A 13,100-nucleotide genomic window follows, 5' to 3' on the forward strand; every position below is an offset into this window, starting at 1 on the left:
GGAGCAATTCTATACATTTTGTTTGCTACACAAAGAGAACAGTGTGATGGGGAAGAACAAAGGTGGAATCGTGATGGTTTCGTCATGGTGATAGTAGATTCTTTAAGTATATTGGGCTAGAACTTCCACGATGACCTCTGGGTGTCAGTGTTACATTAGGAACCCATAGAAGCACTTTGTCCCTCCCCTGACAAAGCTTTTGTCTGCTCCCTGAAAGAAGCAGAGAAGGCATTCGAATCGAGCTCGCCATCCGATGGAATAGTGCTGTGGTAAATATGCGACACGCAATAGGTTGGATATAGACATTTATTTCAGTAACGGGATTTTGTGTATTGATATGTGGCTGGATAACTATGGGGACCGAAAGACAGACTCGAACAAGCGGCTGCACCTGGATTTCTTTCTACTTGACTTTATTGCTGCTTTTAGGAAAACGGGCTTTGGCGGAAATAAGGTACTCAATTCCCGAGGAGGTTAAAGAAGCCACTGTTGTTGGAAATGTTGCGAAGGATCTTGGCCTTGACATCACCTCTTTGATTGACCGACGGTTCCGTGTTGTTTCTGAATCTAAGGACGCATTTTTTGAGGTAAACCAGGACAATGGGGCTCTGTATGTCCATAAGAAAATCGACAGAGAGGAGCTCTGTCAGGGCAGCGGTGCCTGCCTGATTGAGCTTAAAGTCATAGTCGAAAACCCTTTGGAAATACACTATGTAGTTGTAGAAATCACTGATGTAAATGACCACTTTCCTAATTTTCCCGAAAAAGAACAGACATTTGAAATAGCTGAACATACATTGCCAGGAAAAAAATTCCAACTGCACACCGCTAATGATCCCGATTCTGGGGTGAATTCTATTCGCACATACACTTTAACGTCAAATGATCACTTTGAAGTAGATATACGTCAAAGCGATGACGATAAAATACCATTTTTAGTGCTGAAGAAGTCGTTAGACAGAGAACAAAAAAACAAACACTCGCTAATCGTTACAGCAGTTGATGGAGGTAAACCTCAACGATCGGATACACTAAATGTTTCCATTACTGTCCTTGACAGTAATGATAATCGTCCGATGTTTAGTAAGGAGATTTATCAAATTGCAATAAAGGAAAATATTCCAGTCGGTTCTTCAATATTCAAAATGAACGCGACGGATCCAGATGAAGGCAGCAACGGGGAAATCGAATACAGTCTTGCAAAAACCTTGAGAAGAAACATATATGACCTTTTTGAGTTGGACAGATTATCTGGGGAGATCAGAGTGAAAGGAATAGTGGACTATGAAGAAAACGACGTTTATAAATTGGATGTTGAAGCATCAGATAAAGGAACACCTCCACTGACAGGTGAGTGTAGGGTCAATATTAAGATCATAGATGTAAACGATAATCCACCACAAATAGAAGTCACATCACTGTCAAATACAGTGTCGGAAGATTCAAAACCTGGCACTGTTATATCTCTCATCACTGTGAGGGATAAAGATTCCAGTGTCAATGGCAAAATCATCACAACCATAAATGATGGCATGCCTTTTGAATTAAAGCCCTCCTATAAGGAGAACACATATTCAGTTGTTACTAAGGAATTTTTGGATCGAGAGGAGGAGTCACATTATGAAATAACAATAAAAGCCACTGACTGTGGTGATCCTCCCTTATCGACATTAAAAACTCTGAACATTCAAATATCAGACGTAAATGACAATAGACCGCACTTTGAGAATGACCCTTTGGAGTTTTATCTTGTAGAAAACAATATTGCTGGAGCGTCAATATTCTCTGTAAGCGCAACGGACAAAGATTTGAATGATAATGCAGCAATTTCATATCATATTGTGAGAGAAGGAAGTCAGAACGACATAATGTCTTTCCTAAATATAAATTCAGATAATGGACACATTTCAGCGTTAAAAAGTTTCGACTTTGAAACTCTGAAAACGTTCCAGTTCCAAGTTGTCGCCACAGATTCTGGAACTCCGTCACTAAGCAGTAACGTCACAGTGAACGTGTTCATTCTGGATCAGAACGACAACGCTCCAGTCATCCTGTATCCAGTCAGCTCTAACGGTTCTGCTGAAGGTGTGGAGGAGATTCCCCGCAATGTGAACGCAGGACACTTGGTGACTAAAGTCAGAGCCTATGACGCTGATATAGGATATAACGGCTGGTTACTCTTTTCACTGCAGCAAGTTACTGACCACAGTCTCTTTGGTTTGGACCGCTATACAGGACAGATCAGAACACTTCGCTCATTCACAGAGACAGTAGAGACTGAGCATAAACTGGTCATACTGGTCAAAGATAATGGGAACGTTTCACTCTCAGCAACAGCTACTGTGATTGTCAAAGTTGTGGAGCCCAAAGAAGCTTTTGCAGCTTCTGATGTTAAAAGTTCTGCAAAAGTTGACGATGAAGACAATGTTACATTTTATCTGATGATAACTTTGGGCTCAGTTTCTGTACTTTTCCTTATCAGTATCATTGTGTTGATTGCAATGCAGTGCTCAAAATCCACTGACTATACTTCTAAATATCTACAAGAAACAAATTATGACGGGACACTGTGTCACAGCATCCAGTACAGATCTGGAGACAAGCGCTACATGCTAGTTGGACCCAGAATGAGTATAGGATCTACTATAGTCCCAGGCAGCCATGCCAATACTCTGGTACTTCCTGACAGGAGACGGGCATCTGAAGAGGTAAGCCTTTAAAAACAAAGTTTTATACAATATGTTTATACGCATATAGTTGTATATTAGCCTTTTGCTTGAAGTTTTCTTCCTAACATGTCTCTACAGCGTTTTGCTCAGAGAACAGTACCTTATATAGCTCACAACAAACTAAAAAATATACTTCTTGTTAAGTTCGTGGCTTTCTTACACGCATTCCAATTAGTTTGTTTGAGTTTCTGTTGTTTTTTATTGTCTGATTCATCATAAAAAGTGCTTGTTTATATAGTAAGAGATGTAAAAAAAAAACATTTTGACTCCCTTTATTGTGCATATACATGCAAGTTTAAAATACATTGAAGAGCTCATCATTTATAATGAGGACAGTCTTTTCCTCTCATTGTCCATGGCGCTGAAATGCAATATATTTTTATACAGCCATACAGAGAAGTTATAATCTGCATCTGGGATATGTGAGCAGTGAGTTTGTCACAGTTTGGGTTTTTAGAATGTTCCAAACTCTAACCAATAACTGACTGAAAAAAGTAAAGATGTTTCTGTGTTTGGGTTTAGGTATTTGAGCTTAATTCATGGTTGCTGTCCATGGTGCTGAAAGGCAAGCCGTCAAACTGTAATGCCATGTTAAAGTAACATTGACTAGTATTACTTTTATGAGTCCTATTTCTATATTACGAATTAACAGTTTAAATTGATATGCTTCTTGGTAAGTGCAAACCATCTAGAAAAATGCATCACCGAACTTTTGGATTTGTGAGGGAGGGAGAGAGAGAAAATGCTGAAATTATTTGTGTTTTTCAAGGTGCGTTTCACCTCAGTTTCTGTTCTCACGCCTCTAGAAACATTGTTTAAAAAACAATATGTAGCAAAGTTAGCTCTCAGTAATTACCTCTAGGTGTCACTATTACATCAGGAAACCACAAACGACTTTGGCCCTCCCCTCACGATCCCTTTCTTTGTCATCTGAGCAGAGCAAAGAAAGCAACTGAATCAAGCACACCAGCCGATGAAATCACGTTGTGCGTTCTGAGCGGGTCGGACATGTATAATTGTTTTTTGCAGTAAGAGGCTCCTGTGTGTTTATGTGCCGTTGGATAACGATGGGAAGCGAGACAAAAACTCGAACAAGGGACTGCCCATGGTTAGCTTTTTATTTGGCTCTGCTGCTGTTTTTCGGAAAGCAGGCTTGGGCTCAGATACGGTACTCTATTCCAGAGGAGGTTAAAGACGGAACTATTGTTGGAAATGTTGGGAAAGATCTCGGGCTTGACATCACCTCTTTGATTGATCGACGGTTCCGTGTTGTTTCTGGATCAAAGGATGCTATTTTTGAGGTAAACCAGAATAACGGGGCATTGTACGTCCATAATCACATTGACAGAGAGGAGCTCTGTCAAGGCAGCGGTGCTTGTCTGATGGAGCTAAAAATCCTTGTTGAAAACCCTTTGGAGATACACTACGTAGTTGTAGAAATCACGGATGTAAATGATCACTCTCCAAGTTTTCCGGAAAATGAGCAGACATTTGAAATAGCTGAACATACATTGCCAGGAAAGCGATTTCAACTGCACACCGCTAATGATCCTGATTCTGGTGTGAATTCTATTCGCACATACACTTTAACGTCAAATGATCACTTTGAAGTAGATATACGTCACAGCGATGACGATAAAATACCATTTTTAGTGCTGAAGAAGTCGTTAGACAGAGAACAAAAAAACAAACACTCGTTAATCGTTACAGCAGTTGATGGAGGTAAACCTCAAAGATCAGGAACACTGAATGTTTCCATCATTGTCCTTGACAGTAATGATAATCGTCCGATGTTTAGTAAGGAGATTTATCAAATTGCAATAAAGGAAAATATTCCAGTCGGTTCTTCAATATTTAAAATGAACGCGATGGATCCAGATGAAGGCAGCAACGGGGAAATCGAATACAGTCTTGCAAAAACCATGAGAAGAAATATATATGACCTTTTTGAGTTGGACAGATTATCTGGGGAGATCAGAGTGAAAGGAATAGTGGACTATGAGGAAAACGACGTTTATAAATTAGACATTGAGGCATCAGATAAAGGAACACCTCCACTGACAGGTGAGTGTAGGGTCAATATTAAGATCATAGATGTAAACGATAATCCACCACAAATAGAGGTCACATCACTGTCAAATACAGTGTCGGAAGATTCGAAACCTGGCACTGTTATTTCTCTCATCAGTGTGACGGATAAAGATTCCGGTGTCAATGGCAAAATCATCACAACCATAAATGATGGCGTGCCTTTTGAATTAAAGCCCTCCTATAAGGAGAACACATATTCAGTTGTTACTAAGGAACTTTTGGATCGGGAGGAGGTGTCACATTATGAAATAACATTAAAGGCCAACGACTGTGGTGAACCTCCCTTATCGACATTAAAAACTCTTAACATTCAAATATCAGATGTGAATGACAACAGACCGCACTTTGAAAAAAATCCTTTAGAGTTTTATCTTGTAGAAAATAATGTTGCTGGAGCGTCAATATTCTCTGTAAGCGCAACGGACAAAGATTTGAATGATAATGCAGCAATTTCATATCATATTGTGAGAGAAGGAAGTCAGAACGACATAATGTCTTTCCTAAATATAAATTCAGATAATGGACACATTTCAGCGTTAAAAAGTTTCGACTTTGAAACTCTGAAAACGTTCCAGTTCCAAGTTGTCGCCACAGATTCTGGAACTCCGTCACTAAGCAGCAACGTCACAGTGAGCGTGTTCATTCTGGATCAGAACGACAACGCTCCAGTCATCCTGTATCCAGTCAGCTCTAACGGTTCTGCTGAAGGTGTGGAGGAGATTCCCCGCAATGTGAACGCAGGACACTTGGTGACTAAAGTCAGAGCCTATGACGCTGATATAGGATATAACGGCTGGTTACTCTTTTCACTGCAGCAAGTTACTGACCACAGTCTCTTTGGTTTGGACCGCTATACTGGACAGATCAGAACACTTCGCTCATTCACAGAGACAGACGAGGCTGAGCATAAACTGGTCATACTGGTCAAAGATAATGGGAACGTTTCACTCTCAGCAACAGCTACTGTGATTGTCAAAGTTGTGGAGCCCAAAGAAGCTTTTGCAGCTTCTGATGTCAAAAGTTCAGCAAAAGATGATGAGGGGAATGACGTGACTTTTTACCTGATGATAACTTTGGGCTCAGTTTCAGCACTTTTTCTTATCAGTATCATCATACTGATTGCAATGCAGTGCTCCAAAACCACAGACTATACTTCTAAATATCTACAAGACACAAATTATGATGGGACACTGTGTCACAGCATTCAGTACAGATCTGGAGACAAACGGTACATGTTAGTTGGACCCAGAATGAGTATAGGATCTACTATAGTCCCTGGCAGCCATGCAAATACTCTCGTACTCCCAGACAGGAGACGGGCATCTGCAGAGGTAAGAGTAATTTATGATCCTTAATAACTGATGTGTCACTTTTATATAGGAATTTCTTTCGGCTTACCTAAAACATCTTCTAAAGGGAATATGGTGATGACTTTTTAAAACAGGAATTTTGCTATACCTTGTGAACAAATTGAAATATGGTTTTGGTCAAAGTCATTGTAATGTCCAAAGTTTACCCCTACTGTAATTGTAAAATGTGTATGCAAATATATATTTGGTTCCGCACTGATGCGCTATCCATTAAGTTTCGTATTCGTGGTGATTTTTTGGTCACGTTGTGGTGGTTTTCAAGTTAGGTTTCATTGTCTTGGCTAGATACAATAGCTTTTCTTTTTAATTTTGGCGACGCTTGTCCTAGTATTATTTCAGTTAAGCTCCCAAAATAACAGTACTAACAAGTATTAGCGCTGTACACGGTGCTGAAATTTTGCAGTAAACAAACAGAGTTTGTACCATCGTCCAGGCCAGCAATGCAAATACTGAAGTGGCCCCCGAAAATCGGGTTTTAGGGAAAGTAACCCATATTTTTTTTAATATTCACTATAAAGTTGTTGTTTCATATGCTGTGGGCTGTCTAGTGATATTTTCGCTTCATCGTATCGAGATCAGCTTGAATACTCAAGATTTAGTTTCTAATCCATCTATTCTAGATCTAGTTCGTTAGAGGTCTCTGTTAAGTGGAATCATGTTTGATGTTCTCTTCCTCCTTCATATTAAATGCAAGCATCGAATGATCCACAGGGTGTCAGTGTTACAGTAGGGAACTGCTAAGGCTTGATGCAGAATAGACTCTGCCCCTTTCAAAGTGTGTTTTTCTGCCCGACCACAAAGAGTGCCATCATTTCGGGATTTTGATCTGTACCTTTCCTACGCGAACATGGTTTTCTGAAAGATAATCTCAGGACATCTGGAGGTGTTTCGAGTGGAGGATATTTGTGGATGCTGTTTTAAATGATTACGCACAAGGAAACAAAGGACAAAGAGGCAGAATGATGTCTTGCTCGCGTTCCCTGCTTTTGTCTCTGCTGTTTTGTTGCGGTGAGCTTATTTTAGCTCAAATAAAATACTCGACCCCAGAAGAGGTCAGAGTGGGAGCTACTATTGGAAATGTTGCCAAGGATTTGGGTCTTGATGTCAGTACCTTGATAAACAGGCGTTTTCGTATTGTGTCTGGAGCTCAGGACGCGCTATTTGAGGTAAACCCGAACAATGGGGTTTTGTATGTTCATAAAAATCTCGACCGAGAACAGCTGTGTGATAGAAACGGTGCTTGTTTAATGGATCTGAAAATCGTTGTTGAAAATCCACTTGAAATCCATTATGTCACTGTGGAAATAACGGATGCTAACGACCATGCACCGAGTTTTGCCGAGAAAGAAAAGGTAATAGAAATAGCAGAAAACACTTTACCAGGAGCACGATTTCAGTTACCAGGCGCCCGTGATCCAGATGTTGGAATAAATTCAGTCCAGCGCTATAAACTTAGTCAAAACGATAACTTTCATCTTGAAATTCGAGATAGGGGAGAGGATAAAATTCCTTTTCTAGTGTTGCAGAGGCACTTAGACAGAGAGCAGAAAACAAACCATAGCTTGATTTTGACCGCTATAGATGGAGGGACACCGCCAAAATCTGCAAATCTAAATCTTACAATAAGGGTTCTTGATATCAATGATAACAGACCTGTTTTTTCTAAAGAGGTTTATTCTGTTGTGTTACAAGAAAATGCTGCATTAGGCACTATTGTCACAAAAGTTCAAGCAACGGATCTTGATGAGGGAACTAATGGGGATATGGAGTATGCATTCGGAAGTGACATTAATTCAAATGTATTACAACTGTTTAGTCTGGACGGAAATACAGGAGAAATTCGAGTTAACGGACAAATTGACTATGAGACAGCTGATGTTTTCAAGTTAGACGTCCAAGCCTCTGACAAAGGTCAGCCTCCGATGACAACTGATTGTAGAGTTATAATTAAAATCCAAGATGTCAATGACAATAAACCAGAGATAGACGTGACTTCAATATCCAGCATGGTCCCAGAGGATTCAAAACAAGGGACTGTAATTGCTCTCATTAGTGTTGCAGATATTGACTCTGGCCTGAATGGCAAAGTCATATGCAGTCTAACAGACAATGTGCCATTTGAACTGAAACCATCATTTAAAGAAAACATGTTTTCATTAGTGACTAAAGAAGCATTGGACAGAGAAACTGTGTCACTTTATGACATCTCAATAACAGCTACTGACCGTGGTGAGCCTCCTCTTTCCACATTCAAAAGTTTGAGTATTCAGGTGTCAGATGTGAATGATAACATCCCAGAGTTCTCACACAGTCCCCTGGAATTATATTTGACGGAAAATAATGTCGCTGGCGCATCTATAATTTCTGTGAGTTCATCTGATAAAGACTTAAATGACAACGCTGCAGTGTCTTATCGTATAGTTAGAGAAGGTGGTCATAATGATATTGCATCTTTTCTGAATATAAATTCATATAATGGACAAATTTCAGCACTAAGAAGTTTTGATTTTGAAACTCTGAAAACGTTCCAGTTCCAAGTTGTCGCCACAGATTCTGGAACTCCATCACTAAGCAGCAACGTCACAGTGAACGTGTTCATTCTGGATCAGAACGACAACGCTCCAGTCATCCTGTATCCAGTCAGCTCTAACGGTTCTGCTGAAGGTGTGGAGGAGATTCCCCGCAATGTGAACGCAGGACACTTGGTGACTAAAGTCAGAGCCTATGACGCTGATATAGGATATAACGGCTGGTTACTCTTTTCACTGCAGCAAGTTACTGACCACAGTCTCTTTGGTTTGGACCGCTATACAGGACAGATCAGAACACTTCGCTCATTCACAGAGACAGACGAGGCTGAGCATAAACTGGTCATATTGGTCAAAGACAATGGGAACGTTTCACTCTCAGCAACAGCTACTGTGATTGTCAAACTTGTGGAGCCCAAAGAAGCTTTTGCAGCATCTGATGTTAAAAGTTCTGCAAAAGTTGATGATGAAGACAATGTTACATTTTACTTGATGATAACTTTGGGCTCAGTGTCTGTACTTTTCCTTATCAGTATCATTGTGCTGATTGCAATGCAGTGCTCCAAAACCAACGACTACACTTCTAAATATCTACAAGAAACAAATTATGATGGGACACTGTGTCACAGCATCCAGTACAGATCAGGAGACAAACGCTACATGTTAGTTGGACCAAGAATGAGTATAGGATCTACTATAGTCCCGGGAAGCCATGCCAATACTCTGGTACTTCCTGACAGGAGACGAGAATCTGGAGAGGTAAGCACCGCTTTTCCTAGATTTCTGTGATGTTTCTTCTGGTCTGTTAAAAAATTATACCATAATCACGGCATGCAATTGAACTATATCTTCGTTTAGTTCGGTATAAATTTCAATTTTACAGTTCAATCCATTTTTGAAATTCTGAAAAAAATCTGATTTTTTGTTTTTTTATTTTTTTCAGTTTTACATTTCAATCATACACACATATTTTTTTTTATATAAATATGTAATTGCCACAGCCAAATTGCAGTCTACATTGCCATATACAGCCATAATAATGTGCCACTAAATTAATATTTTGTAACTCGGGCCACAAGGTGTCAGTGTGACATAGTTTATGTTCTGGTTTTGATGCTGTACGGGCTCAACGCGTATTAGTATAATTTCCATTTCAGTCGTTGATAGAGTCGGGTCTATGGATGCAGGATCAGGCAAATAGAGGGATTTTTTCATGCTTCGGTTTCTGAGTAGGAAAGTCGACGGAATTTTGTTTTCTAACAAAGGAATAACTGTGTTTGGTTTGACGAAGATGTTTCTTTATGTGAGAAACGGGAGACAATGGCCTATGATAGAGCTCTGGTGGGTTGTGGGATTTTTGTTGTTGTGTTACGACAATGGAATATCAGCTCAAATGAAGTACTCTATTCCAGAGGAGGCCAAAGTGGGATCTGTCGTTGGAAATATTGCAAAGGACTTGGGAATTGATCTCACTACTCTAAAGGAGAGGCGGTTTCGTATTGTGTCTGGCTCCAGTGACGTCCTGTTTCAGGTAAATCAGGACAATGGACAGATGTATGTCCATAAAACGATAGATAGAGAGGAATTGTGCCCTGGAAACAGTGTCTGTTTGGTTAATCTAAAAATAGCGGTTGAAAATCCTTTAGAAATACATTACGTTGCAGTGGAAATTACGGATATAAATGATCACTCTCCGTCTTTCCCCGGCGAGGACCAGCTCCTGGAAATATCCGAGCATGTTCCTGTGGGTACACGATTTCCGATTCATGCAGCCCGTGACCCCGATAGCGGAATTAATTCTGTACGTTTCTACAAGCTTAACACAAATTCTGATTTTGACATTGAGATAAGAGAAAACGAGGATGAAAAAATACCATTTCTCCTGTTAAAGAAACACTTGGACAGGGAACAACAGAAAGAGCATCGCTTGGTATTAACGGCAAGTGATGGAGGAAATCCACAGAGATCCGGAAGCCTTAATTTGATTATCATAGTTATTGATACGAATGATAACCGCCCTATATTTAGTAAGGATGTATACACAGTAAATTTACACGAAAACGCCCCTCGTGGTACACTTGTCCTTAAAGTCAATGCCACGGATTTGGATGAAGGCTCGAATAGTGAAATTGAATACAGCCTAAGCAAAACCTTGAAACAAAAAGTGTATGACACATTTATCCTAGATAGCATCTCAGGTGAGATTCGAGTGAAAGGAAACGTAGACTTTGAAGATATGGAGATTTACAGACTGGATGTTCAAGCCTCCGACAAAGGCCAGCCGCCCTGGACGGCTGAATGTAGAGTTATTATCAAAATAATAGATGTGAATGATAATAAGCCAGATATAGAAGTGACTTCATTGTCAAACGTAGTCCCCGAAGATTCAAAGTCGGGCACTGTTATCTCTCTGATTAGTGTGACGGACACAGATTCAGGTGTTAATGGTAAAGTTATTTGTACAATCGCGGGGAATGTCCCATTTGATTTGAGACCATCTATACAGGAAAATATGTATTCTCTTGTGACTATGGGGCGTCTGGACAGGGAAAATGTTTCACATTATGACATTACAATAACAGCCAGTGACTGTGGTGAACCTCCACTATCCACCGTCAAAACTCTGACTGTTGAAGTATCCGATGTAAATGATAACCGCCCTGAGTTTAGACACAATCCTTTAGAGTTATATCTGGTAGAAAATAACGTTCCTGGCTCTTCAATATTTTCTGTAAACGCATATGACGTGGATTTAAATGAAAATGCAGCGATCTCCTATCAGGTTGTTAGAAAGGACGCAGTACAAAATGACATCACATCCTTCCTCAATGTCAATTCTGAAAACGGACAAATATCAGCGCTAAAAAGTTTTGACTTTGAAACTCTGAAAACGTTCCAGTTCCAAGTTGTCGCCACAGATTCTGGAACTCCGTCACTAAGCAGCAACGTCACAGTGAACGTGTTCATTCTGGATCAGAACGACAACCCTCCAGTCATCCTGTATCCAGTCAGCTCTAACGGTTCTGCCGAAGGTGTGGAGGAGATTCCCCGCAATGTGAACGCAGGACACTTGGTGACTAAAGTCAGAGCCTATGACGCTGATATAGGATATAACGGCTGGTTACTCTTTTCACTGCAGCAAGTTACTGACCACAGTCTCTTTGGTTTGGACCGCTATACAGGACAGATCAGAACACTTCGCTCATTCACAGAGACAGACGAGGCTGAGCATAAACTGGTCATATTGGTCAAAGACAATGGGAACGTTTCACTCTCAGCGACAGCTACTGTGATTGTCAAACTCGTGGAGCCCAAAGAGGCTTTTGCAGCATCTGATGTTAAAAGTTCTGCAAAAGTTGACGATCAAGACAATGTTACATTTTATCTGATGATAACTTTGGGCTCAGTTTCTGTACTTTTTCTCGTCAGTATCATTGTGCTGATTGCAATGCAGTGTTCAAAAACCACAGACTATACTTCTAAATATCTACAAGACACAAATTATGATGGGACACTGTGTCACAGCATCCAGTACAGATCAGGAGACAAACGGTACATGTTAGTTGGACCCAGGATGAGTATAGGATCTACTATAGTCCCAGGCAGCCATGCCAATACTCTGGTGCTCCCAGACAGGAGACGGGCTTCTGAAGAGGTAAGACTTTAAAAACAAAGTTTCATACAATATGTTTATAAGCATTTAGTTCTATGTCAGCCTTTTGCTTGACGTTTTCTTCATAACATGTCTTTACAGCCTTTTGCTCAGGGAACAGTACCTTATATAACTCACAACAAACTCAGAAATATAATACTTCTTGTTCCGTGTGTAGCTTTCATGTACACATTCCAAGTAGTTTGGTTGAGTTTCTTTTCTTTTTCATTGTCTGGTTCATCATAAAAAGTGCTTGTTTACATAGTAAGAGATACATGCATATAGATGCTCAAAGCCATGATGAATATATTTTTAAAATACATTGAACAGCTCATTCTTGGTAAACAGTGAGCTGACTATGACATCTGCCCATGCTGCTGAAATATAATATATTGTTATACAGCAACACAGAGAAGTTATAGTCTGCATTTGGGAAATGTGAGCAGTGAGTTTGTCACAGTTTGGTATTTAGAATATTTTAAATTCTAACTGATAACTGACAGAAAAGTTTGGTGATGTTTCTGTGTTAATGTTGAGGTGTTTGAGTAGAATTCATGGACTAAACTGGTTTAACACTGAACTATTTTTATTATTAGAGGGAAAGGCTGTGTGACTGCTTGTGGTTGCTGTCCATGGTGCTGAAAGGCAAACCGTCAAACTATAATGCGATGTTCAAGTAACTTTGACTATTATTACTTTTACGAGTCCTATTTCTATATTACAACTCAAC

The 13,100-nt window shown here is 39.9% G+C and overlaps 4 protein-coding genes across 4 annotated transcripts; all 4 read left to right on the forward strand.

Annotated features, from left to right (window-relative positions):
- Positions 1-353: 353 nt before the first annotated feature.
- LOC121902312 (protocadherin alpha-8-like) lies at positions 354-2,720 on the forward strand. Its single transcript, XM_042419572.1, has one exon. The coding sequence runs from the start codon at positions 354-356 to the stop codon at positions 2,718-2,720; it is 2,367 nt and encodes a 788-aa protein (XP_042275506.1).
- Positions 2,721-3,778: 1,058 nt separating this feature from the next.
- LOC121902313 (protocadherin alpha-8-like) lies at positions 3,779-6,175 on the forward strand. The gene has a single exon (XM_042419573.1). It carries the CDS (start codon positions 3,779-3,781, stop codon positions 6,173-6,175), a length of 2,397 nt encoding a protein of 798 aa, XP_042275507.1.
- Positions 6,176-7,137: 962 nt separating this feature from the next.
- Positions 7,138-9,507, forward strand: LOC121902314 (protocadherin alpha-8-like). Its single transcript, XM_042419574.1, has one exon. The coding sequence runs from the start codon at positions 7,150-7,152 to the stop codon at positions 9,505-9,507; it is 2,358 nt and encodes a 785-aa protein (XP_042275508.1). The 5' UTR covers positions 7,138-7,149.
- A 538-nt stretch (positions 9,508-10,045) lies between these two features.
- LOC121902316 (protocadherin alpha-3-like) lies at positions 10,046-12,385 on the forward strand. Its single transcript, XM_042419575.1, has one exon. It carries the CDS (start codon positions 10,046-10,048, stop codon positions 12,383-12,385), a length of 2,340 nt encoding a protein of 779 aa, XP_042275509.1.
- Positions 12,386-13,100: the final 715 nt, after the last annotated feature.

This window comes from Thunnus maccoyii, chromosome 8, assembly GCF_910596095.1.
Source record: "Thunnus maccoyii chromosome 8, fThuMac1.1, whole genome shotgun sequence".
NCBI classification, from domain to species: Eukaryota; Metazoa; Chordata; class Actinopteri; order Scombriformes; family Scombridae; genus Thunnus; species Thunnus maccoyii.

Coding starts and splice junctions, on each gene's coding strand:
- LOC121902312 (XM_042419572.1), top strand. CDS start 354: ATGGGGACCGAAAGACAGACTCGAACAAGCGGCTGCACCTGGATTTCT.
- LOC121902313 (XM_042419573.1), top strand. CDS start 3,779: ATGTGCCGTTGGATAACGATGGGAAGCGAGACAAAAACTCGAACAAGG.
- LOC121902314 (XM_042419574.1), top strand. CDS start 7,150: ATGATGTCTTGCTCGCGTTCCCTGCTTTTGTCTCTGCTGTTTTGTTGC.
- LOC121902316 (XM_042419575.1), top strand. CDS start 10,046: ATGATAGAGCTCTGGTGGGTTGTGGGATTTTTGTTGTTGTGTTACGAC.